At 46.0% G+C, this 26,929-nt stretch overlaps 2 protein-coding genes across 2 annotated transcripts in view; one reads left to right on the forward strand and one right to left on the reverse strand.

The window, feature by feature from the left end:
* Positions 1-5,418: 5,418 nt before the first annotated feature.
* LOC118427296 lies at positions 5,419-16,911 on the forward strand. Its single transcript, XM_035837008.1, has 6 exons — positions 5,419-7,059; positions 7,433-8,264; positions 11,784-11,976; positions 12,286-12,455; positions 14,774-15,135; positions 15,339-16,911. Exons 1-6 carry the CDS (start codon positions 6,765-6,767, stop codon positions 16,217-16,219), a joined length of 2,733 nt encoding a protein of 910 aa, XP_035692901.1. The 5' UTR covers positions 5,419-6,764; the 3' UTR covers positions 16,220-16,911.
* A 3,395-nt stretch (positions 16,912-20,306) lies between these two features.
* The window catches only part of LOC118427306 (proto-oncogene tyrosine-protein kinase receptor Ret-like), a 28,394-nt gene continuing 21,771 nt past the window's right edge, over positions 20,307-26,929 (reverse strand). The window contains exons 10-13 of the mRNA XM_035837035.1: positions 26,206-26,295; positions 25,516-25,730; positions 23,743-23,880; positions 20,307-22,197 (exon numbers count right to left, since the gene is read on the reverse strand). Of these exons, the coding sequence (XP_035692928.1) occupies positions 21,783-22,197; positions 23,743-23,880; positions 25,516-25,730; positions 26,206-26,295 (858 nt within the window). The 3' untranslated portion in view covers positions 20,307-21,782. The remainder of the gene's footprint in view (positions 22,198-23,742; positions 23,881-25,515; positions 25,731-26,205; positions 26,296-26,929) is intronic.

Below are 26,929 nucleotides of genomic sequence, written 5' to 3' on the forward strand. Positions count from 1 at the left end.
TTGTAGGAGCATGCCAGGGACAAGCGGCGGTGGCATATTTTCCTTACTACACAAAGGAATGGAATGTTACAGTCGAGATGTTTGCCTGGGCTAGACAACGTTAGTAACATTGGTCAGGGCATTCCAGAGAACACAGTCCAGAAAGGTTGGTTTGAGTTCAGCGCTGTTCGCGTAATTGATTTCTGCTTGTTTGAAGTTGTTGGATGATGTAGCTACATAGGCACTTTATCTTGATATGAACGTAACGATACGTCGCCAAAGCTGTGTGGGTGATCAATCTGTTTGAATACCTAGGTAACTCATTTATTAGCTGATCAAGTGCTTGTAGGGCTGTGCCCCGCTGTTGGATCGATATATTGGCCATCGCTGGATTTTGACGGCTGTGACGTACATCTAAGTCGACATGGAACTCAGGGGTTAGTTACTCGTTCTATGCCGGACGGACGCGAACCTTCAGTGATTGTCTCACCGAGACTAGCTAGCTTCTGTCTCTAAACTGCTGCTCACTATTAATACTAGTGATGTGTATGGCAATGTGGACTTAGCTGGTGAAATAAAGCCCGTACACAGTGTCGCGTGGTTTTAACACGGCCATGTACCACAAAGCATCAGGGTGACTCACACGACAAACGTCGATATCAGGTATTTAATTTCCTTTATTTACCTTGATCCTTAATAGGGCTGTTAGTTAGTAAACTCACCATTGTGTCATGTAGCGAGCTTGCCGCGGACTTTGCCCTGACGCGATGTTGCCATTATTTATAGCGATGTGCCCACACCAGCCAATGAATCAATGTATCAGAAACTTAGTAGTTGCCGCATTGAGCTCCCCGTACCTTTAGACGTACGATCGCTGAAACTAAAACTAGGAGTTGAACATATAAACGTACATGTAACAGTAACAGAGCCTACTGAGTACTTCGTAGTGACCAGCGTCTAGTCCGGAAGAGAAACATGGTGATACCACACAATAAAAACAGAAAAAGGTCCACAGTTAACGTAGTAAAAGGAGAAAATGCGTCATGGAGTAGCCATAAAACCGGACATGGACACACAGTTGATGTTGTGAGGAAAGTGTCGCATATGTCTCCAATCCTGGTAAATGCCATCGTGTGGGTCCGGAGACAAAAACAGGGCGAAGAAAAACAAAAAGGTAGACATCTTTTTCTCTGGCGGAAAGACAGGTCGTTTCACAGACGGAGTGTAGCATTAAACTTGCTTCTGTAAAATGGCACATAACTGGTAAATTTCCACAGAACCGCCATTGTCCGAACCCAAAGAGTGACGTGCCCTCTGACGACACCGTCTTCCGGTCAGTGTCGGGGTCGCATTGTCGACGTCGTAAACGGTTTGGGTCGCCTTTTCACTGGGTGGACTCACTTGTAAATTTTAGACTGAAAGCAAATCAGGTTTACTGGAGGGGAAGAAGCCTTCGGCACCATGTACGGTGGAAAAACAGCCGAATAGTTGAATTGACGAGGGACGTACCCGCTACATGTGAAGGCTTGTAACCGTCCAAACATAGCAACAGTTTTCTAAAACACACAGCAGCTGAATGTTATATAGGAACAAACAGCATTAGTGGTGCTTCTGGTAGTTAATTCAGTTTGCTGATATGTAGATCCCTGAAGCTGATTACAGGTATAGGAATTAAATAGTGGTGTGTGAAGCTTGTACGTCGAGACATGTTGTATTGCCGGCTTGCATGCCTCTGTCAAAGCTGTCGCTCATACTGTGGTTTGTGTCCGTTGTTAGCAGATTCTAAGGCATCTTTGTCGCTTTTCCAACTTCCTCTCTGGGTGCTGTGCTGCTTCATTAGGAAGTGTTCCACTTCCACTTGCATCAACAGAGATCTCTGCGGCGGCCGCAGCGCAGTGGGAGGTAAAGTGCCGGCAGCTTCACAGCGGAGAAACCGTCGGGACGCGTCGGTGGCCTTGGGAGAGGGCAGGTCCCGGGAGGGGCTCGGCGGCCTGCCCAGCCTCATCTTTCGGCGAGTCAGGCCTGTGGATCAAGCTTGTTCTGTCATTGGTGTGGCGTTCATCCCCAAGTTTGTGGCATCAAGTTGCCATTGCCGCGAAGCGACAGAGGTCAAAAGGCAGAACTTGTCGACAGAAACCTAACTAACTAAGGCCCGCTTCCTACGGTTATATTCTAGAACTCTGGACTGAATAGTATTGCCTTTACAAGGCTGTTCTCATGGTATTTCATCTTGTTACCAACTTGTTGGTTAAATGCGAATGGAAGAAAATTCATGCATTTCATTTCATTCATTCATTGAACGCCTAATTATATATCTCATGAAATACCGAGGAATTTAGAGATTGCGCACAATATTAGAGACGTGTTTCCAGAATGTCCAATTAATAGGACATTGGCCGTCGCTTTGTCGGCGCACGCCATAGAATTTTGATATCCAGCGATCGGATGGAAATGGGAAACTTACGTTTTGTACTCCTCTGAGATCGTAAACCATAACAATAAGTCGAGCGTCCCCAGCTAATCAGCAACATCGGAATCCTCGGAGTTGTATCACTCAAGCGTTTCAGTAAGGCCAATTATAATATGTGCGTCTTAAAGGTCAACGTTCCCGTAAATCATGGACTCTGTGGATGCCAGACATAACTAAAGGAAAGGTGCCAGCAGGCAGTCTCTGGCCTGAACCAGTTGTAACACGTTCATGGGCTAGCTTCTGTACAGGAGTGCTGTCTACAGGTGAAAGTGGCGACTGGCCAGTCTTCATCTGGGTTGTGTTGGACGTTTTTATTATGACAATTGCTCTTGCTGCAACACTGTACTGCGTCGGTGTTATACTAACCTGGTTATAATACTAGTATCATATACATATCTCCAAGCCCGCTGGGCAGCTCACGTCATACTCTCTATCGGTGTTGTTTATGGCCTCCAAATATCGTCCCGCGCGTGCTCTTCATATTATAGGCGGTAGGTGGCGTCATCTAGGACACCCGTTTCCATGTGCGTCGCGTCGGGCGTCAAAGATAGATTTTCTGAAACATGTTTTGTAACGGTAGACGCTTTTGTCAATGAAAGGAAAATGTCGTGTTTTCTTCGGGCCAGCCGAACTTTTTTTCAGTCTAGTCTACCCAACCAGAGTCAATGACCGACTGATTCATATTCCCAGTTGGGAAAACCTGCGCACAGAGTTTACAATACGGTATCCACGCCTCGCTGCTCAGACCGGGGAGTGATGTGTAATGATGTTCCCGGTAACATCATTAAAGCCACAATTACGCCAATCCCCGTGAGCACGCTGACACTGCGGGAAAACGCCACAAAATTGTGCTCAGTCGTGTCAGTCGATGGTTAATTGATAATTGATGATAATTTTCGCATTGCTAGAGTTAAGATGGTGTTGGTAATGCAGTTGTCTCCTCCTTTTGATGAAAAAAAAGAAGATATTTTTTAGATGGCCGGTCTTCGGCGCATTGATCTAAAGGTTTCTTAGATGTGTGCCGCCCTTCTCTAGCATTCCACATGAACACCTGAGGGAGATGTGTTGTTGATGTCGATGAGACTAATTTGCAGTTTTCTATGACAACAAATACGACCAGTTATTGTTCACGTCGCCTTTGGTTGATCTAAGAACTTAGATTTGGTTGTCGTTATTTCTTTGGAAGCTGTAGACGTGCTTAGATTGGGGGGGGGGGGGGGGCGACTTTAATGAAATACCTGGTAACATTTGAAATGATGTATGTACTACTACGTCATACATATGACCTTCCATGACTTGTGAACAACTGCTGCCGATGGCGGACGATGTTATCAGTACATAGATCACCGGTCATGTCCTTCTGACTTCTGTACGTTCTGTAGATAACAATCAGGACATGGACATGGTGATAATGTTCCGTTCTTATACACTTCCATGGGCCTAATCACAAACGTTGTGCGATCGTTTTACTTTTACGACTCCAAACTGGGGGCATTATAGGGATAGTCGTGCAGATGTCCTGCAAAATCCAGTCGTCTTGTTACGGGAGAGATTCTTGCAATTGTCGGTGGTTGGTTCTGCCACCATTTCCTGCTTGAAAACTCTACGACATCATGTGTACGACAAGTTGACAACCCACGGCGATATCGCCATATAATACTAGTCGCTGTTTGAAACCAATCGAAATAGGTAATAAAGCCTAGATAGAGCCTAGTCTTCAAATGAATTTGGACACGGTACGCTGGGAAAGATTTACTGCGCTCACCTTATCAGTTACTAGATCGACGATAATGGCAATGACGTAATAACAGTAATTCGTGCGGCAGGGCATGTCAGGTACGTCGTTATTCCACAAGCTGGGTTAGATAACGTTTGGATTCTTGTGATTCTAAAAGTTGCTGGAATTGAGTTGACCGTAATGCGATCATTACTTTTCAATTACATCGGAATAGGAATGAGCGTGTCCCCGAGCGAGCCCGTCCACAGGAAGCTGCGGTTGTTTTGAAAACATTCCAGGAACGAACAAAGTTACATGTCGTTCAACGGGACGACAGTCAGGCCTCGACACTGGTGTGTGTCTGTAACTTGTACACGTCGGAATGTAATGGGGGAAAGATGAAGGTTATCCTAAGTTCTGCCAACATTGAAGCCAAGAATAAAAAACAAAATTGAAGCAAAATCTAATAGTTTCTTCGATGGGGCAGGATATTGCCACATACCAAATTTCATGACAATTCATCCATAGCTTCTTGAGTCATGCGTACCACATGCATACAAACAAACAAACAAACAGACGCTACCAAAAACATACCCTTGTTGGCGGAGTAATTATGTCATATAGAACTGTCGGGAAAGGTGTACGTAAGCCGATCGACGCCAAGGCGGGTGCCTTGGAGTGTCAATCATTTGAAAAAATCGGAGGGATTATATGTCCAAAACTCGTACGACCAACCTACACGGTCATAAAAGTATTAATGCTGCATGAAAAGACACCACTTTTCTTTCGACAGTAAGCACGAGTACTTTTGTTGTTACTCGCAACTGAACGTATACATATTACGTAGTACATTCTCCTGTCACTTCCCCCTTCATTGGGAGAGTTCTGCCCCTCCCCGGGGGGCATGCCCGGTGAACTTCTACAAGTGGGTCAAATTGTCTGGGAATTCCACAGCTAACTATGCGGGAGAAGTCTTGAAATTGCCGGCATAGAATCCGCCGGAGTCCGGATATCCCAATTCAACAAGCAGCTGATTTGCGCGCCGTGGAACGGTCCCAGACCATGCCTTGTGTTTCAGGGTCAGTCCTACAGGGAGAGCTAAGTTTAGATGATCCCGGCCCTCAGCACTTAATAGTGCCCGATACCGAGAGGGAGGTCACGTATTTTTGGAAGACTTTTTACTGCAGTGCTTCCCATGCCTCAGCACGTCTTCACAGTGTATAAACAAGCCCGGATAGGTTCATTCTAGGACACTTGCTGAAGGTTTTGATGTCGATGCCCCGTGTATATTTGACGCCCAGTCTGAAATCAAATAGTGATTTAATAAAGTTTCTCGTTTGACATTTTGTCAAATGGAGCAAAACAAAGAAATGGTTGACGTGCGTTACGTAATGAGATCGGAATGCTGCCCATGTCGGTGTTGAAACCTTCCACTGCCACATGAAACACCTGTTAACAGGAGATTAGGTATGATGGGAGAAGGTTGGATTTGAATATTCTGTCTCGTGTTCCGTTAGCTTCTATTTCTCAAGATTGCTGTCACAACGATAATTGGTTTGTTCATAAAATATCCAAAATCATATCGCAGAGCCAAGATGCGCACTTGTTCTGTTACCTATAGCGTTATATGTACTGTCCACATTTCATGGAATTTAAAAAAGGCACACTCGTTGGTCAGAAAGCTAAACCTTTCGATGCTTACTTGTTAAAACTCATTTGTACGATATGAACACTTGCGTGTGGAAGGACTTCGTTCTCGGGTATGGGTAAAAAATGACGAGAGTTTGGCGTGGTAAGGGAGCCTCATGTGTGACCTGGCCAAAATGTCAAGGGCAGTGACTTTGCGCAGGTGACAGTACGGACGTCATGCTCTGCGTTTTGTCTTGAACAACAATAAACAGTTGAAGTCCATAATAGTACAACACTTGTGTTCTCCGTCCTGACGTGAGACACTGTCATAGCGACCCTACGATCACCGCCCAGGTGCAATCGGAGTCTCCTCGGAAAACAAGAGCCCCGTTGATGTCTGTCTCCTGAGAAAGGCGCAGGCTTGTTTGGAAACTTGTCACCTGTTAAAGAGTCTTATCCCCGGGCTTTTCTGGGTCTGTGGAGTTAATCTCTTTTTACCTGGACCAAAAGCTGACCACTTTGGGATGGGAAGACCTGTCTTTATACGAACATACCGACAGGATAAGTTCGGAAGTGGCTCATCACCACCACACAAAGGTTGTATAAACAAACCCGACTTCTAAAGAATTCTCATCAACAGGAGGGACATTTTTACCAGCCTGGCTCCACCCAGGCAATTTACCTGCCGTTGGACCAAGAACTGGATGTTGTGCAGCAAGTGTTGTGGCATTCGCTGAACGTGTCGATGGTGCAAAAGTGCGCCCGGGAGAGCTGTACGTCATGATTGATGCTCATATCTCCCGTGTTGGGTGTCGCTAACTGTTTGGCTGGAGTTGTACATCTGCGGTGTCAATCAGTCATAACTGTTGTATCCTCACTCATCAAGCGTCATACCACACATCACCCGGACTGAAATTCCAGGGTGTCAAAGACAGAAGAGGGGACAACAACATCGGCCATGAGCACGGCATGAGGGCCGTACTGGTGACGTGGGTCCTGCTGGGCTGCACCCTGGCACACGCGGACGAGGATGCCGACAGCGCTGGTGTCCAAGAGGGGGCCAGGTTCCAGCGCAGAATGTTGAACATTCTCGGCTTTCGTGAACGGCCGCAGCCGTCATCGCTACAGCGGGCCCCAGACTTTATGCTGGAACTGTACCGAAGAGTGACAAGCAGCCAGCGGACCATGAAGACGTCCTCCGGCTCTTGTACCTTCTCCGACCCCCACATCCGAGGCAACATCGTCCGCAGCATTGCCGAAAATGGTTAGTTCAGAACTCACGTTCGGGATACTTCTGTATGGGGCTACGTTTGGCACACATGCTGCCTGCCAATCCTGATATGATATGGCCTCCGCATGTCTGAACCTGACCGCTGGCCTGCTGACTAGTTGTTATGATGTATCGACTGTAAGCTAGATAGCTGAGCGGTGGGTCGCAATTGTTTGATTGGTCTCTGGTCGCTATGTCATCGTTCATGTCATGTAGTGCTATACATCTGTTGAGATATGATAACTTTTGACAAGTCTGCGAACGTTGAGTTATGCGGAACTAGTTAGCTGGCAACCTGACCGTAGATTACAAGTGTAGGTCTAACCACTGCGGCGATAAGAAGCTTTGTCTGGATTAACTCCGACAGGTTGGTCTGTTTCCCCCGGACCGGAAGACGAGGATGTGTGCTTTCGCCGGCGACTGGTCTTCAACATGTCCAGCATTCAGTCTCAAGAGAGAATAAAAGGTGCGGAGCTGCGCTTGTCTCTACCCATCTCTTCGCACTCGTGGCTGCAAGTTCACCAAGGATACAGCATCAAGATTTATCACGTCGCGTCGGACACGAGTGGCCGAATAGACGTGACGGCCCTGACGCCAGTGGATGGGTTCAGCGTACACCACAGGCGCAGTGTCATCGTTCGTTCGGACGTGATGAAGGTCGTCCTACCGTGGCAAACCGAAGGCAAGGACGCAGTCGAGTTTCTGGTAACCATAACTCTGAAGGACTACAAGAAAGGCTACGCGTGCCCGACGTTCGACAACCTTCATGCTAGTCTTATTATATTTTCGTCGGACCGTCGTCATTGTCGATCAAAACGGGAGCTGAGCAATGAGAACGCCGACCCTAACGGCATGCCGCCGTCGGCCCTGACGGAGGAACAGCTGGAGGTCTGTCGTCGACTGCATCTGTACGTGGACTTCCGTGAAGTTGGCTGGCAGGACTGGATCATCGCGCCGCCTGGGTACCACGCGTACTACTGTGCGGGGGACTGCCCGTTTCCTCTAAACGAGAAACTAAACGGTACCAACCACGCCATCATCCAGACCCTGGTGAACACCGTGGCCCCGGCCGCCGTGCCCCGGCCGTGCTGCGCCCCAACCGCGCTGTCCGCCATCTCCATGCTGTACTTCGATGAGAGCGGCAACGTTGTGTTACGTCAGTACGAGGACATGGTGGTGGAGGGATGCGGCTGTAGGTGACGTCAACAAGCAGGTTGACAACATTTCGTCTTGATAAACCGCACAAGGAAAGTTTAACATGCAGGTTACTGACATTTCGTCCTGAAGGACCCCACAGACATCGAAAACATAGCAGGCAAGATACCGACATTTCGTCCCGACGAATCCCATTTCAAAACGTCAACAAGTAGGGCGTCGAAATTTCGTCCTGATGAACTGCACATTGAAACTGTAACGATCAGGATACCGACATTTCGTCCCGACGAATCCCATTTCAAAACGTCAACAAGTAGGGCGTCGACATTTCGTCCTGATAACCTGCACATTGAAACTGTAACGAGCAGGATACCGACATTTCGTCCCGACGAATCCCATTTCAAAACGTCAACAAACAGGGCACCGACATTTCGTCCCGATGAACTGCACATTGAAACTGTAACGTTAACAAGCCGAATACCGACATTTCGTTCAGATAAACCGCACAAAGAAACGTTAACACGCAGGTCACCGACATTTCGTCCTGGCGGACCCCACAAACAAGGTACTGACATTACGTCCCGACGAATCCCATTTCAAAACGTTAACAAGGAGGGTACCGACATTTCATCTACATGAACTAGGTTTCAAAACGTTAACAAGCAGGGTACCGACATTTCGTCTACATGAACTGCGTTTCAAAACGTAAACAAGCAGGGCACCGACATTTCGTCTACATGAGCTGCTTTTCAAAACGTTAACAAGAAGGGTACCGACATTTCGTCTAGATGAACTGCAGATTGAAACTGTAACAAGTAGGATACCGACATTTCGTTCTGACGAACTGCACAATGAAACTTTGAGAAGCAGAGTGCCGACATTTCGACCTGATGGACCCCGCATCTATTCTGCTGCGTCAAGATCCACATTAAGACTCTCTACTTACTTTGAAACCATTTCACACTTTTCGTAAGATAGGTTTACTGCAGCGAATTCAGAGCATTCTTCTTTTGGTAGTTGTGAGTGTGTCGTATGGCTGTCTTGTATGAGACAGAACAGGTTGCTATAAATCCCCGTTGACAAAGAGTCGGTCCTGAAAATCCTACGACAAAGAAAACATTTGAACATTGTGAAATATGACCAGCTGTACATTTCTTTGAAAATGCAATGTGATTACTGATACGGACTGAAGCGTAGCACGATGTTAAAGGTGTGTTCTTTATTACGACTTGAGTACAGTGTATCACTGTATGTAGCGTCCGGATCGTTTGCCGTATAGTCATATACAGTGTTCTTTCCAGTGCCAGAAGTTGAAGGGAGAGATCGGTACATTATTCTGACCGTAAACCCTCAATGTATCAATCAGAAAAAGACAATCGATCCCTTCAGCCTCTACTTGGAGAGTAGTCAATGTACAGATATATCAGGTGGGTTACCGCACCCGGCCGCCAGGCGTGCGAAGAATCCTGTCACCTGAAATGTCTTCAGTTAGTACGTAGAGTTCTAGGGCAATCGGTTTTCGGTGGCGTAGTCCCTCTGCAAGCTGAGGTTAGAGGACGGGATCGTCACAGTTTATGTTCTGTTTGGCACACGTTTTTATAGTACCATGTTGTAGGCTTTCAGAAAATGTGTGCCAACCAGAAGAAGGATAACGATCTCCTCCTCCAGTCTCTCTGCTCGGAGAGTAGCGAGGTCACTTGTACACGGGAAGCTGGGATAATTGCTGTGTCCGGCCTACGTCAGGTGACAGTAATTCGTATTTATTCTCTCAGCCTGTCATCAAGGCATCAGCGGTGGTGGGTGATTAAAGTGCGAGTGTCCTGGGGGAGGTGGTTGTCATTACTAAAATAGAGGTTGTTTCTAGTAATTAGTCACCTGTGTGTCCCACTTTACGGGTCTAGTGCCTCGTGTCACTAGATCATGATAGACTGTGTGTCCAGGTCATAACGTTATACTTCATGGCCGCTTAGTCCCTTTATTAAATTTTGTACACCTTAAACATTCTAACGTGGCCTCCTACATCACACCCTGTTAGCCGTCTGATCGACGGACGCCCTTGCCTTGGCTGCCACGGATTGTGCAATCGGCAATTAGCATATTCCGGTAATTACATGCCTCAGCAAGTGCCATATTGATGCTAGCTGCCATGACGATCCCTCTGCCAGCCATGTGCACATCACGTCCCTCCCCAGACTACTTGAACCCGGTTGGCACGGCCCGTGGTGAAATATACTGAGTTTGCATTCCGCCTTAATTACCACTGACAGGCCCGTTATGGTCCATACGGGCCACGTCTTCCCACTCAAGACTTGAGCTAAAGCAGCTCTGTCCCGTTGTTGGCCTGGTTCCCTTCCCCTTCTCCGTCGGTTCCTGTCCTTTCATGCCCACTGACAACCTAAAGGGAAAGGGAGAACTCCCGTCGATTGGCAGAGTGCGGGGCGGGCATGTGTCCGCAAGATGCGAACCGCGTAAAACATGTGTTCATAATTACGGCTGCCAGTTCAAAACGCTCCGAGGCTAGAAGATGTCGTAAATCTATGTAACGATAGCGGTTTCCATACTTCTTCTGCTCTGCCTCCTCTCGTGCTCCAGGGCGCGGTTCATGTTGCGTTCACCTGTTGCATGGCCCGTTGCCACTCAACACCGTCGCTAGGATACCGTCTCACCCCCTCCACTCCACGGACCGAACATATGGTGCACATGTTGATGTTTTCCCCCAAACCCTATTGACAATGATGAGGTACTTTCTCTAGGAACCACATTTGTGTTTCAGCGCTCGGGTTGTTGGTCTATGTGTCGTGACTGTTTCCACTAGGGAGAGACCTGAAGAAGACGTGGTGTTTGAAACCGTGGACCTAGCGTGATAGTTCGTAGTTAAAATTCGTTCTGTTCAACTGCTAGGACAATAATGTACGCGGAGCGGCCGACTTGATGTGTTTTTTCTCGTTCCCCACGACTGGGTCCCATCTGTGTGCCAGCAGCACGCGAGGGGACGTGTTCTATATACAAGCTCTCCTGTGTGACAGGCCTCTTTTATCGCCTCTCCGGGGCACAAACCAATTTGGATACTGTGAGAAAGCTAACATTTATCCACAACATCAGCTTGTTACTACAAAGTACCAGCAAACATCGCGGCCACGCCGATAGTGTATCAAAAGCCAGAAAGAATTCGTCGGAGTCGTGCGATGTACATTGGCTGTTTGCAGTGCTTCCCGCTTGTACAACTCATCAACAGTTTGCTGCAATATTGACCGACATACTCTTCTGCAGCTGGTAAAGGAGTGCTGAACAAAGGTTTTGGATGTCAAGCAATGAATAACCCTATTGAGTTTAAATCCCGCAAGAAAAACAGGCCCCGGACGATGTCAAAGCTCTAAAGCTATTAGTGTCACAGATCTGCGCCCGCCTGGCCGCTTGTAACTGATTGTTCCCCACTTGCAGTCGACCAATCGCGTTCGTCGCTCTCTGACGCAGGTTACAAGGTTCAAGACTAGCTTCCACAACTTGACACTTCTTGTGTATACTCATATCAAGCGACCATTGTTTCAACCTGTAAATATCAGGCGTGACGTGAGTACGACAGCTCTGGTTTCAGTCGTCCCCACATGGAGTTCACTACGCCAGCGAGAGGGCTGTCCCCACGGCGCAGTCGGGCCATGTTCGGGGTACGCGCCGCTTAGTACACAACCAGCCTGCGGCAACCCTCCTCCTGCTGTGCTCGCAAAGTCTGCGAGCGGGACATCGCGACCGGCGGAGGTACCGCGCAGAAATGGGGCAGGAACAGATCCGCCGATGCCACACTCCTCGCGATAACGGACGGAGCGGTTGTTAAAAATAATTTTACGCCCTGTTGAGTAGAAATCTGGACCCAAGACGGACGCAAGTTCCCGGGCCTGGGGGAAAGCGCAGCCGTTGTGAACGGCCAATGCGGGATAGGAGGAATTCATCCGCACATTCCGTAGGACCAGCAACCCAGGCCACGCTGGTATGTATATCGTAGGTTTTGGACAAAAATAGTCATCATTCTGCCATCGTCTATTGTCCGCTGTTACTCGGAGTTGACGGCGTTCGTTGTCCCTTTCCAAGAGTCGTGTCGGCTGCTTAATTTTAAGGGGCTTTTGTAAGCTTTGTATTGGAAGTGTCCTTTGGGCATGCTGTGATTTTGCGCTGGGGGAGCGGGCCGCAATCCAGCAGGAATGTGGCAGAAGGGTCCACGACCCCTCGCTCGCCATCAGGTTGGTTGTCATGTCAGTTGCGTTTTGTTTTGATAGTTGTGTCGCTTAAATAGCATTTGTTCTGGTTCGACCAGAGGTCTGCTCTTGCGGTCCTAGGGTCCACGCCTTTGGAAAGTCTCAATCTTTGAACTACCCGGGAAGCGGAACAATTGTTTCCCGCCTGATTTGCCGTTTCTTCCTGTCATATGTAATCCATTCCGGAACATTTCCACTCGTTTGTACCAAAACCCTCACAATATTGCAGCGGGATTCGAGACTATAAAGACCAGCCTTTGAGTGTGATGGGGGCATTGGAAACTCTTTGTGCGCCTTTCAATTCAGATGTATTCAAGAAAGGTTAAGTCTGAACGACTGGACTGGAAGCATTTGGCTCTTTGAACTTCGCTAAATTAAACACACCGATTTGTTGGCTCGTAGCATGTGAATCCGTCGATCAGAAATTTATTTGAGCCAACAGCTGCGCCGCTTAACGGGACGTGTTTCAGCGAGAGGACAACAACTCGTGGACAGGCTTTCCAAAAACGTTCGAAACGGGTCTTTCCAATATATCAAGCGTTTTGCTATAATAAGAAACCAGTTTCTTCTAATTGGTAACATAAGCCGCGTGGTGTAATTCGATGATATCTTGTTTATAACATTTTGTAGCATTCAGTTCGTTTGTACGCAGGCGTCGATAAACAGTGGGTGTGGTGGTGCTGGTAATATCTAGAGACAAAAACGACTAGATTGAATGTGTAGTTTCCTTTGTCTTATCAAGGGCGTAATATAACGTCATTGCTCTTATCACTAATGTTGATCTATTTCTGTAAAGCTCCACCATTTTCACCAATTTAGCAGTACATAAACAAAGATCCCCACGCAGATTATATTAAGTAGTTTAAACGCTTCACGTGTGAAACATTAATCAATAGCAAGCACGGTTTGTTGTTGTTGTCGGTGCTCGTGATTAGGCGTAAATGTCCTCGTGTGTTCTCAAGCCAGAAGGACGAGCCCAAGTCGGGTTCCCCCTCCCTCCCCCACAACTTCTCTGGCTATTCGCACCACCACGTCGTTCTCTGGTTGTCAGATGTACTTTACATTTGGTGTTCCTTGATTGGCACAAGTGTGGCTCACCCCTACGAGGTCGTGACATCGTAAAACCAACGCTTTAGGAAGGGGATAAAGGATTTATTATCAGGGGATGTTTTCGACATAACCTTTCTTTCCCTTTCTTGACGGAGAACAATTTGTCTATGTGGCTGCATGTTCGGGTGTTATGCGTGGGAGCCAGAGATGCTGTTAGGGAGACCGTGGGTACGTAGTAGTAGTTTGTCACATTTCAAGGCTACTTAAACAGGGTCGGGGGATGACATCTGCTTGTTCTAATTTGGACCTTGTCATGGTACAGGTTTTGTCACCATTTGTCTAATGCGGGACAGCTGACAAAAACGTTGGTTGTGTGCGGAAACCAGGCCTTGGAAAGCACAATATTTGCGTGATTGTCGAGCTAGGGAGTTTCTTTCTTCTTTTCTGTGGCTCCATTCTTCCTTTCAGACCGAAAAATCTTTCGTGAATGGTTTTTGGCGGGAATGGGAAGCAGACTCTCTCTATGACATGGCGTTCATCAAGGTTTTTCCAACTAGGCCAATCGCTATTCTTCTGTAAATAATGGGCGCAATTGAAATGCCTGCGCTATATGTTCCATTTACAGAGTGTGAGTTGTTGGTACGTGCACCTGGAAGCCTGGAAGCCTCTTCCGTGGGAGAGAGAGAGAAATTCACTCCTGTAGAAACTCGATCCACCGGGACGCTGTTGTGACTTATTCAGTGGCACGGTGGATCGTAAACCTGCAGTAAACCCCCACTTTTGATCGATCTGTAAATCCTTGTCGACACATGACCTTAAATCTATAATGTTATCTGAACCATCTTGACACAAGTGTGAGGTACAAATGAAGTACCTGTAATTAGGGCCGGGAAAGCGCTGGACTATTGCCACCAGGGGACATGTGGAAGTTGTTTGAACCACTTTTTGCGCGTGGGGATGCATGCCGAGTTTTGCGACCCTACGTTGGTTTTAATTTGAATGGACTGGGGGAACTGTTGCTCGTTTGGCGCTGTTGTACGAAGTGGGTGTTATCAGAAGCGGGGATTCCGATATTTAATTCATTAGCCTTCCCCCAAATCCCATGCAAATGCATGCGCTGTTTCACAGCACCCGGCGATTATCCGATATTTAAAACGTAAACAAGTTAGACTACGTAATTAAAATATACAAGAGGCTGACCCATCATGCATTCATTCGGGCCCTTACAAAGAGTTTGCCTTCATACTTTGCAGAGGCACCATGATTCCTGGTAACCGATCGCTGCTGGTGCTGACTCTGTGCTACATTCTGCTTGGTGGAAGGGCCGACCTTATTCCTGATGCCGGGAGGAGGAATCTAGCCAAGCAGGCAGCGGCGTACAGCCCCGATAAGATCGACAAAAACGATGACATGATTCGGGCGTTCGAGTCAAGTCTGCTCAACATGTTCGGATTAAACGAGCGACCACGGCCCCGGAAGAACCTGGTGATTCCTCCCTACATGTTGGAGTTGTACCTCAGCCAGACGAAAGACCCTGAAAACCCCAGTGTCAACTTCAACTTTGCGGGAAAGTCAACAAGTACTGCCAACACCGTGCGTAGTTTCCACCATGAAGGTACGTAGTCCATGTATACCATTGTGTTTTGTGTGTGTGCAGGGCGAGGGACAGGGTGCATGCATTAGCTATTTGTTGACCCCTAGACTTCATTATCGATTCATTTGCTTGTCTAACGAGTCCTCGCGACTAAATGTGTGTTTACTCGCACATGCTGTACCCACACTTTTGTTTACTTAAGTATTTTTTTAAACGTTGTGTAGAAGAATCGGAGGCAGGGCAGCCGGTGTGGGAGGGCGACGACGAGATCGACCGGCGATTATGGTTCAACACAAGTGCCGTCCCCAGCGTGGAACTTATAAAGGCGGCCGAGTTACGCTTGTTTCGGGAACAGATCGATGTTGATCACGTTCAGTACGGAGACTCCACGGACCACCACTTGTACCGAGTAAACGTGTACGAGGTAATGAGACCGAACAGTAGGACTAACACGGATACCATAACGCGGCTTCTGGATACCAAATTGGTGGATGTTCGTAATTCGTCGTGGGAATCCTTTGATGTCCGGTCGGCTGTTACTAAGTGGAAGAATTCCCCGGAGCGAAACTACGGGTTGGAGGTCGAAGTGGTGTCTCCAAAGCGCGGGGCCCTATCAAACCACCACGTACGGTTACGACGGTCTACAGACATGGACGACCACTCGTGGCAGCACCGCAGACCGCTGCTGCTCACGTACACGGATGACGGCAAAGGTTCCAGTAACAGTAATAGGGTCGCCTCCAGGCAAAAACGCGCCAATGGAAGAAAAAAACAGCGGCGGAGACTCAAAGCCAACTGCAGGAGACATTCGTTGTATGTTGACTTCAGTGATGTTGGCTGGAATGACTGGATTGTAGCTCCACCTGGCTACCAGGCCTACTACTGCCACGGGGAATGCCCCTTTCCCCTCGCAGATCACCTCAATTCCACAAACCATGCAATAGTTCAAACTCTAGTCAACTCCGTAAATCCTCTCGCAGTGCCCAAGGCCTGCTGTGTGCCTACAGATCTCAGTCCTATTAGTATGCTATATTTGAACGAAAATGATCAAGTTGTTCTCAAAAACTACCAGGACATGGTCGTGGAAGGATGCGGGTGCCGTTAGATAGTAGCAAGAACGTTAAAAGTCACCTATCGGTAGTTCATATTGGAAAAAAGAACGTTGTAAAATGGCTTGTAAAACCATTTCAACACACCACAAGAGGAACACTGTCATATTTTTAAATAAGAGGAAGTATTTATCTTTTTTTACAAGAGCGGAGCTTGCTTTGGATATAGTCACCGCTGACATGGAGCCAGAAAACGGGCCTTGACCCTGATGTAATTTTAGATGTACATGTTTTCGAATTTTGGAAGATTTTCATTGAGGGGAATTCGTCCAATGTTGTGAAGAAGGGGGGAGGGCAGAACAGCAATCTGTGTATATTTATTATTGAACCAACGTTTCCGTTCATAATCAGTAAACTAGAGCACCTAAATGTGATATTTAAATGTAATCAAATGTGCCCAGAATATAGGGAAATTTGTACAGAATTAAATGTATATGTTTTCATATTCTATAAACATTTCATATGTGCTATATTTTGTTGTAAATGTAGAAGTTTTCAAATACATTTTATACCATAGTTTTGACACATTCCGTTCCTGTAGTTATGCCCCCCGTTTTGAAAGTGTTCTGTTACTTCTACCACATATAGACATAGGTCTGATAGCTGTGCACAACGTTTGTTCATTTGACAAAGTTTTTTGTTCGCGTTCAAATCCCACCTCAGGATTAAAGTGTATGTTAAAATTGTAGTTCTCTGTTCATGTGAAATTACCAACGAATTTACAGGGATTTCTGGGATAGGCCTTTACAAATCTGAGCAATAACGAACTACAACCGGTACTTACAGTAATGACACAGATGATAGCAATTTGCATTGAGCGGTTAATGTAGTGTTGTGTATTCTCCCAGAGCGTCTGAACTTAACCAACCTTTTGTTGACACGAGCCCAGAGTACTGTAAAGTCCTGTCCGCCAAGCTGTCTGACCCCTGGCAGTCGTGCGTAAGCATAATGACATCAAAGTATGTTTCAACAAAGACCTATAATTTTGGGTTTTACTTCAAGGTGGGCTCATTCCATTCACTCCAAACCAATGGCTAAAGATCAAAATCCAATTTCCTCCCAGATGTGCGGGGCACGTCCACTTGTTTGTGTACTGTAATGACTCCAGCTTGTTCGGACAGTTTATTTAACTTTAAGCTCTCTGTGCTCAGTGTTCGATGTTTATTGGATGGTGAAGGTGAGGGCCGGCTATTTGCCTTCAGGGCTACGGTTTGAACTTAACAGTAAAACATGCCGGGCGATTTTTGTACAAATCAGGGCCAAATGAAGTCGGTGATCCAACGAGACATCTCATAACACGAACCCTCACATCTGCCGACAGACAGGTCGTACCTCCTACAGGTAGGAATGGCAACTCTCGGCATAGAATTTCCATTAATCTGTGAGCGACCAGGGGAGGGGGGGAAGTGACCTTTGACGTCCAACACAATTCTCGTTCTGACAGAACATGGGTTTGTCATGTCGCACGGTTTAACGAGCGGCAATTTTCTGCGTGTAAACATGGCAGGGGCATCATGCGCACATCCGGGAAACATCGCGGGGCCCAGCCCGCCGCCCCTCGGCAGTGTGCGTGTCAACTCCCCCTCCGGCCCATGTGCCTGCCAGGTGAGAAGGCACACACACCCCTGCTGGGGCGCATGGTTAGCTCCTGTTAATATTGACACCGGGCCTCTCTTTCTGTCGCAAATAGCTTTTTTATGAACTCGCGGTCAAACAAAAGCATGTGGTCCCCCTTTTCCGAGACAGAACTGGTGGTACAAGATTAGTGGGAACGTCACGTATGTTTGCAACACAAACTTCTGGTTGGCATATCACATCGTTGCATGTAATGATAATTAAAAGGGATCGACAGTTGAAGGAAAATTCCTCAGAAGCCGGGAGAGTGCGAAAGATACGACTAGGTCATGTGTGTAACACCATGTGTGTGGTCTGGCCGCATACCCTCCAAGACAATTACTACCCGTCATTATTTTAGGCAGGAAAGCAGGAGGACCGGCATGAGGTGATACAGATGGCCCTATAAGATATGCAAAGGAAAAAAAAAGGCCCGTTTCACAGGCAGAACATTTACACACACTTATAGCCTCGGGCAGGAAGTCAATAGAAATTTCACAAGTGCCTGAAAAACGCCCTTGTTAATTAGTTTTGCTGTTCGCACATTGTTGTTATATATGTTTCTGGGTTTGCCACATAGGTGCGAAAACTGGTCAGACAAAGCCGTCCCGAACTGACCGCGTGTCGTTTATAAAAACAGTTGATGTTTCCGAACGCCTGACCGCTTTTCGGAAAGTTGGCAGCAAAAACTTCTTTCGGTGCCATCAGCGCACCAGATGTACCTGGAAACCCCACTCGGACCCTTTCGCTAGATCCCGGCCTGTCACGAGCCAGCAAGCCGAAAAGAAACAAACACGGAAAGCCAGATTTTGGGGGTCTTAAATTCCAGTAGGCTAGTGGGGAAAGGCTGTCCCCTATTAAAAGGGTTCCCTGAAATATCGATACCATTTAGAGGCCACTCAATTAGTTAATTTTATTGATGTCGACCACCCCATGAGGTTTGGCCCTAGGACCCCCTGATAAGATCGCACAACTCAGCGTCTCCGATGATGCTTCCGCGCGTGATTCTTTCATTAAATAAACAACAGGGAACATAGATGTATAGATGGTTATCTTAACATCGAGTCTGCTTGTGAATATTTGAAGTGAATTTCCTTCGAAGATGATGTTTTTCATAAGTTCCACCATTGGCACCTTTCCTTCCGTATCTATCTCGGACTCGCCCCAGCAGATATGTGTATGCGACGCGACAGACAGCGCGTAGGGGAAACACTTTGGATGTGCCGATCTGCCACGTGCTGTATAATAGATAACTAAAAGCAACAATCACAGGCCGATTTGGAAGTTACAGTAGCAGACGTTAGTCGTAGATACAAACAGGAAACTTCCCAGACTTACGTTCGCCGTCTTATCAAGCCCGGTAACAATAGGAAACTGTTGCTACCTGGTATGGCCTGCCCAGAGGCGAAACGTGCACTTACTCCTAGTCATATTTATTCCCATAAGACGAGCTGACCGCACCCATGGGCGTCTTATCATACTAAAGGAATGCATCGGTTTGCACCGGTAAAAAGGTGTGGTGATGACTGCAAGTACTTTGTTCCTTTAATGACTTCCACGGTGTCTCCGCATTCCTTAGCTCTGTGTAGGTCTCAGAGGTTTAGGTGGGGCAGGGACAACTCTATCCTTATTTTATAGCTCTGACATATAAGATATCGTCCCCACAATAACCATATAAACACCATCCGCTCCAATGACTGCCCTCTACAGAGATCAAGGCATTTCTGTCACTCTGAGCCAGGTTCAAGATTACAGTTCCCCCCTTGGCCCTTTAAACACTATAATCTACATAATGCCCCGACTTGTGGGAAATCCTGGGACGCTGCTAATTGGACAGCCGTCTCTCAGCGCTGCCCCCATGGTTGGTACCTCCAGGATGTAAGCTATCCCCACCTGGCTGATGACAGATCTTCATACAGTGGGCCCCGAGCTTTCTCATGGTCTTCATCCTAATAAGTGGAGTTCACAAGTCATCTAGAATCATGAGTATTTATATGAGGTTAAGTTGGTTAACTAAACTTTGTAGAATGTTTCAACCCTATTTAAGACCTATCAAAGGTCTAGTCTCTACCAGACTCACTTGATTAGAATAGTATGAATTAAACTATTATTTGACCAACTAAGGAGTCTAATCTGTCAGCAGTTAGCCATAGTTACATGTTCCAGGATGAAGCTCAATGATTGGCTAATTCCTTTGCCAAATGATTATTCGTCTCTGGACAATTTTTACAATCTTTATCCGAGCAGCCTGGTACACACTAGACCTTTAAATATCAATAGGGCATACAATTACTCCTGATTCTAAATGACTTGTACTTTTCTCTTTCATGAGTACTGAAGAGAAGTTCACTTCTTTTGTACTCACATATTGTACAAACACAAGATGTGGGTAGAAATGACTTTCATTCTCACACTAAGAAAATCACACCAGCATGGTGACAAAAGAAGTTGGGAAATCAAAACAAAAGGTGTTTGAGAAAGGCTAATTAGACTTCCAGTCTTTACAACACGATTTAATACCTTGATGCTGTTTCTTTTGATTAACAAAACTGTGGGTAACAAGATCAATATACTTACAATAGACTTACAGAGTAAAATAGCTATTACTTCTAGAAGTGAACAGTAAATGAGGGATTAATCCAATTATCATACAAACATCATAATATCAATCATTTCACCTCTTCCTACTTGAAAAGCTCATTTACAACACATAGCGGTATTTACAGGATCGAGTATAACCATACAGTTTCTCAATGTAACGTACAAGTGCTCAATAATCAGGAACACTTTTCTTTTACATCTTTTGTGTTCCCATCAAAATTAACATTCCTGTTACACACAGTTCAATCCCCAAACAAACAGACTGGATTTGTGTTCCCTTTCACTCAGGAACAACTTTTCATGTGGAGACTTCATGCATGACCAACCATAACAGTTAGCTTCACAGTTGTCAAACATGCATAAACCATGACCATCCTCTCTCTTCATTTTCATCTCCCATGTAGGGACCCAGGGTCCAGGTGGCCTCTAATCTACCAGCAGATTAGAAAGGTACAATCGTATCATTTCTCAAGCTCCTGTTTCCGTGGAGCACATGGTCCATTGATACTGTCTTTGCTGTCTAAAGATTTGCTTGGAGATTACATGGCCACTACAGCAGGTCCAGCTAGTCTCTACAAGACTTCTTTAATAGTCTACTGCATGTGCAACTCCTTTGCCAGCTAACTGCTCTGGCAGATGATGAAGCCTACTTTTACACTTTGCACTATTTTTGGATTACCGATGGAGTCTGGTACAGGCTAGGATAAGAGGGAATACTTACATACATTGATATTCCCTCTCTACTTGAAGGTAGGCTCAAAGCAATCATTCTGAGACCGCTGGTAAAAGCATAAACCCATCTTCACAAAATGTACATAAACAATGGGTAGTTAAGACCTTCAAGGAGGTTTTCAGGCAGACAGGGCATCTCAGGACTTGGTGGGAACCTTTAAATGTGTCCAGGGGCATCCTTTTTTTAAAATTCAGAATGTCACCACTGTCCCTAAATTTCTGGAAAAAAATCAATATGACCAAATTGTATAACTATAAAAATGACGTATGCTTTAAAGATTGCCTCTGAAAATGCAGGACATTGTTTCAGAGGGTTAGACATTTTGGTAATGTGTTATTAAATTATGTACCAGTATTCTGTATGCTGTACATTGGTACCATATTTGATATGTGGTCCCATGTTTGTGGTGTCTGGTACCAAAATCACTGAGATATAACATTCACAGTGCCAGCAAAACATGTGCCTGATGCTGTGGGCTCAGACCTTTCCCCATGTACAATTCCTGCCTGCTTTTTTTTCGTATTCAGACCGCACCAAATATGGAAACATCTATTTTCTGGCTAAGAGCTAATGTTGCAGGTGTTTCATCGTGGAGACAGAAAGGGGATGTTTCAAACATTGGAACTCTGCCTGCCTGTAAGGCTAAGGTGAGACAAAGGTTGGATGGAGAGTGACTCCTTTGATGTTCTGGGTAAGGTTATGCCTTTTGGAGGGGTCATTTCAGAAGGTACCATGGTTAGCCCTTGCCCAGCAGACCAGAGAGAGGATGGCAAAGTTGAGGACTGGCCAATACTGATGAGTCCGTTAGAAGAGGGAGCTACAAGAGAAGAAGGGCAGGATTCAGCAACTTCCACGCTGTTGTCTCCATCACTGTCCACTGCCTTGTAGTAATCCTTGGACTGGTCCACTCTCAGGTCCAGGTAGGGGGTGTCTTTCTCCATGAGGTCCTCCAAGAAGTTGCGGATGTCCGTGAAGGAAGGGCGGTCTTCAGGGAGCTCGTGCCAGCAGGTAAGCATCAACTGGTACCTGAAAGAAATCAGACTGTCAAAACACACATTCCTGCCCCATTCTGTCCGTGGAGTGACCTTAGAAACGGACCATTAACTTCGGGGAAGTTCAAACAATCACAAAATGACTTTTCTTTGTAATAAACCTAGCACATATTTTAAGTAATAGACCTGATATACCATGATGATTTAGCTGCTGTTTGCTTTCGGACTTCCTTCACCTTCAACTACCCTGTACTCTGTTGATGAATGCAAGATTAGAGAGCCTGGTTCTGGGGCATCTCTTGATAATTTGCTACTCTGACCAGGGTGTGCGGCTACTATGGTAGTTTATCTGCAAAAATTCAAGAATCCTTGGGTGCTTGGAACTGTTTTTGATCAGGATATAAACAGGGTGAGTGTAGTGTTACTGAGAAGGAATGGGGGAACTGCGCATCATCATCCAACACCTCTGTGGTGTCCATGTTAAGTGCTCGCATTGCAAGGAGCGATTTCGCCATCATCCATCATGGCAGCGCCGAAACAGACCAAACGTGGTGCGTACAAGTTCCAGCTGGGTGCGGTCAGGAAGTTGAAGCTCACGGTATGGCAGAGGTGGTATTTCTGCCTTTTACTCTGCGAACCTTTGATCTGGGTTACCTTTCTGTGCCTGCACTTGGGCGTGAAAGTTGTGTGCACTAACCACAGTCATGGCCATTGTCGGCGTGTTTTTGTTGCAGTTCAGGCGTGTCACAGCTCCCACCTCCAACCTGACCACATTCAACACTACAGGTGCGAAGACTGGCTTTGTGGCAATTGTACTGTGAAGGATAATTTCTTCGATTTTGGAATGGGGAGGATGCCAGGAGCGTGCTGTAACAGAGCCAACCCTTAATGTCTTTCACCCCAGGTATGCCAACCATTTAGAAGTACCTGAGTGATGAATGATGAGCAGGAGATGAGCCACAGCGCCCCTCTTGGGTCCCGTCAGGGAATTGGGACCCACTTTTAGCAAATAGATATATGTATACCAAGGGGATAGTCTCTATCAGACTCCTTGGGCTGCTGAAAATTGGCCAACTAGAGGGAAATATTTGTCCAAGAAGCTAGCAGTCAGAAAGTTACAAGCTGGCAACAGGTATTCACCCTATCTGGCCCAAAATACTGTTTTTCAGCAATGGAAGGAGTCTGGCAGAGACTACCTAGGGGACCTGTTCCAGGTGTAAATGGGCATAAATTACTGTTAATTAGGAGGGCCACACCTGTTGGTAACCCTGGGAGACCAGGAGGAGTTATGCTAATGTAGATGACTGTTGTGTTCAGATAATGATTTCTTTATCACTGTGGGGTTTTGCATTTGTTTTGTTCCTTGGCACATCTTCACAAAATCAGCTGCTCCATTGTTAGACATCAATGCCATTAGATCCAATTAATCCAATCATCTGAGTCCTATTTGTGGGAGGTGCTGTGTTTTGAATGCCTTTCTTATCAGCCCTATTCACTCTTTTTGTTGGTTTTGTGCAGTCCAGGCTGTTTCACTACTGTATGGATAAAGATAAACAATGTGACTATCAATGATGCTTACATCTCATCAGGGCAGTTTTCGGGTTGCTCCATCCTGTATCCTCTCTGCAGCAGGCCTAGCATGTCCCTGTTCTGAATGCCGGGGTAGGGGCAGCCCCCCAGGGTCGCCAGCTCCCAAAGAACCACTCCAAACGACCAGCTGACGAAAACAACAAAGAACAAAACATGTATGAAGTGATTGTTTGAAATGCTGATATAGTAAACCTTCACACAAAAGTTGGGTGCAGTCTCCTGTGTGTCGTGTGTACACATTGTGTGGACGTACAGTGGGAGCAGCCCCGATTCAAAAGAGCGTGGCCCACCTGTTTGGAATCAAGTAACTCTATAGAAAAAGCTGGAAACAGCCTCCTATCGATGACTGGATTATGGGGCTTTACAGAACAAAATATTCCACACTAGTGGCGAGTATTGACAATGTTCAAGGTCTTACAGCCTGCTAAACAGGTTTTCAAGAGGTATCAGGGACACATATTGGCAGAACAGGTCAGGGGAGGAGGTTTGGAGATTTTCTTACTAATTGGCTATTGAGCGGCCCTTTGTTGGTGTAGAGGTTCACCTGCGTCCACAGCAAGAGGTGATGAATAAAGTCACTGTTGTCGCATGTAAGGTAAGCGTGCCATTGAGGACCGGCGACAAAGAATCGCTCATTGTGCGGCTTGTATTGTTGAGGAAGAGTATCCGTTTCGGAAAGCGTGGTATATCAGGGAAAATGGTTTAGAGGCTTTTGCTTCCCCTCTTTGGACGATTGTTTGCACACTCGCAGACAGAGGCCCACGTTACCTTTTCAGCCCTTCCTTGTTGAAAAGTTGCAATAACAAACAAGTATCACCTTGCAACAGTAAACTACTTGATCAGCCTGAGATGTCAAAGGGCCAATCATTAGTAGACATTTGTGAGCATCACTTTGTGTACCTTGGCAAACAGTGCGGAGCAGGTGACCAAGCCACCCGAGGGATCTGAGCCATTATGGAGGACTCTGTGTCTCTACACGACAAGACACTTCTGTTGGAGTTTGACTGAGGACTTTGTTTTATCAAGAGCACTTTGTTTCTTCCTGTACACAAACCCCTTCTCCTCCGGCAAAAAGCATTTACTTTCCCATCATTTGAGACAGCTACAAAAATGGTTTCGGGTTTTTAATGGCGAGTGCTTTGTACAAAGTGACTTGACCACCAATTTGTCATCCACTTCAAGACATTTACTTTGGAGCGACTGTGGGTCACACCGCCAGGCTCTTCCTGTACAAACCTCCTAATTGCAACAGAAAATATTTACATACTGTGATTAAGTGTGGACAGAGATCCCGGGAGCCTTTTGCCGGAGTAAGGCTCTTACAATTGGAGTTAAAAAGGGGTTTAACGACTTATCAATTTATGCTGTCAACATACTGTTTCTTTTCACAAGTTATCAGTCACAACCTGAAACCCTTCAGCTAACTGTACTTGTCAGATTAGAATGCTCAAGTTTCCTAGGGCTGGGGCCTCATTTTCAACACTGGTATCAACTTCTCACAGAATACTAGTCAAATCTCATCTACAAAACCTCACTTGAGTAGGGACACCAGAAGGGTATTGCCACTAGTATGGAGGGATTAGGAATGGCCATGGCCTATTCTAACCTCCTGTTCGATACGACCTAGTACGAGGTAGGGAGCTCTCAGTGTGGGTTTGACTCGTGTTGACACAAGCTGTACAATTGTAATACCATAATCAAGTGGTCACAATGTCCCATTCTTAGAGCATCTGTCATCACATGTCTCAGGTAAGGGACTCACATGTCACTCTGTGTGGTAAACGTCTGGTCAAAGATGGCCTCAGGTGACATCCACTTGATTGGCAGCTTGCCGCCCCTCTTGCTGACATAGATCTTGTCCGTGTAGATGTAGCGAGTCAGTCCGAAGTCTCCGATCTTCACGACCCCTTCATCTCCCACAAGGACATTCCGAGCTGCAAGGTCACGATGCACAAATCCCTTCTGCCACAGAAATTCCTTTAAGAAGAAAATTATCTTATTGAATTTCTTTTAAGCATCAGCTGAAGGTATTTTGTAAAATTTGATAGAGCAAACGTGGAACCATACTGTGATGGAACCGCCGGTATGGACAATCTTTTCCCAACCAAATAAATTAAATGTACAAAACAAAAGAAAACAATTAAAACAATGGAGAGGGGCACAAGCACAAGCAATCTCCAAGCTGACAATGTTTTGCTCAGTTTTTCCAAGGAGCTTTTATCAGCTGATAAAGGCTCCTTGGTTTTTCTGTACACGTTGTCTCAAATTGGTCTGCTGACTGTTTTTCATTTCAGTCATAGGAGAAGAGGTAAAGGTCAGACAAACTGTAACAAAATATAAAGATTCAGATCTTTATAATTGGAAGTCCTAATGAATACAGAAAAAAAGGCCTAAGAATTCTTGAGGCATTTTGTACTCTCATAACTGCAATAATTGAAAATTACTACCTTACCATTCCCACTGCTATCTGTCTGGCGAAGGACAGGAGGTTCATCTGGGTGAGACTGCCTTCTTCGAGATCATCTCCCCTTCCTGCATAGACCTGGATTGTGGCAGGAACACACAGGTGAGAACTGACTCAAATGAAATGCTGTTGTAGTGTTGCTGTTTTTTTCAACATTCTTTAATAGCTGCACAGGTTATACTTTTCTTTGGAGCATTGACAATCTGTCTTAGATATTTAGCGTTTCTATCATGACTCTAGATGCTAAAAAGAAAAGCATAACCTGTGTTAAATACAGTACATGCATCGTCTGTATATATTGCAATAGAAGTACATGAATGAATGAACTTTATTGCACAACATTTGTACATGGTACAATTGTAAGGCAACAATAACAAGTCAATTAATACAATGATACTCGTCTAAGTTCTATGTATGTGATCAGACTGGACATCATTTGAGTTAATGTTTGGATTTTCAGTCCCATGTTTCCAGGACCTTCAGTAAGAATTGTTTAAGATTCACTCAAATGAGAGTCAAACATACATATAGGCTATAGCCACTACTGTTCATATTATAGCAGCGCTAGGATTTCTTCCAAGTAGTATGTCAGGTCATTTTGCCTGTGGGGTCTTGCTCCTTCCTAGGGGGCATTTTGCCACCTTGAATCAATGTTATGACAGCAGCAGGTAGACATGGTCATAGCTGGTGTTGTGTTGATGCAGGTTGGGGA

Source organism: Branchiostoma floridae, chromosome 1 (genome assembly GCF_000003815.2).
Source record: "Branchiostoma floridae strain S238N-H82 chromosome 1, Bfl_VNyyK, whole genome shotgun sequence".
Taxonomy (NCBI): domain Eukaryota; kingdom Metazoa; phylum Chordata; class Leptocardii; order Amphioxiformes; family Branchiostomatidae; genus Branchiostoma; species Branchiostoma floridae.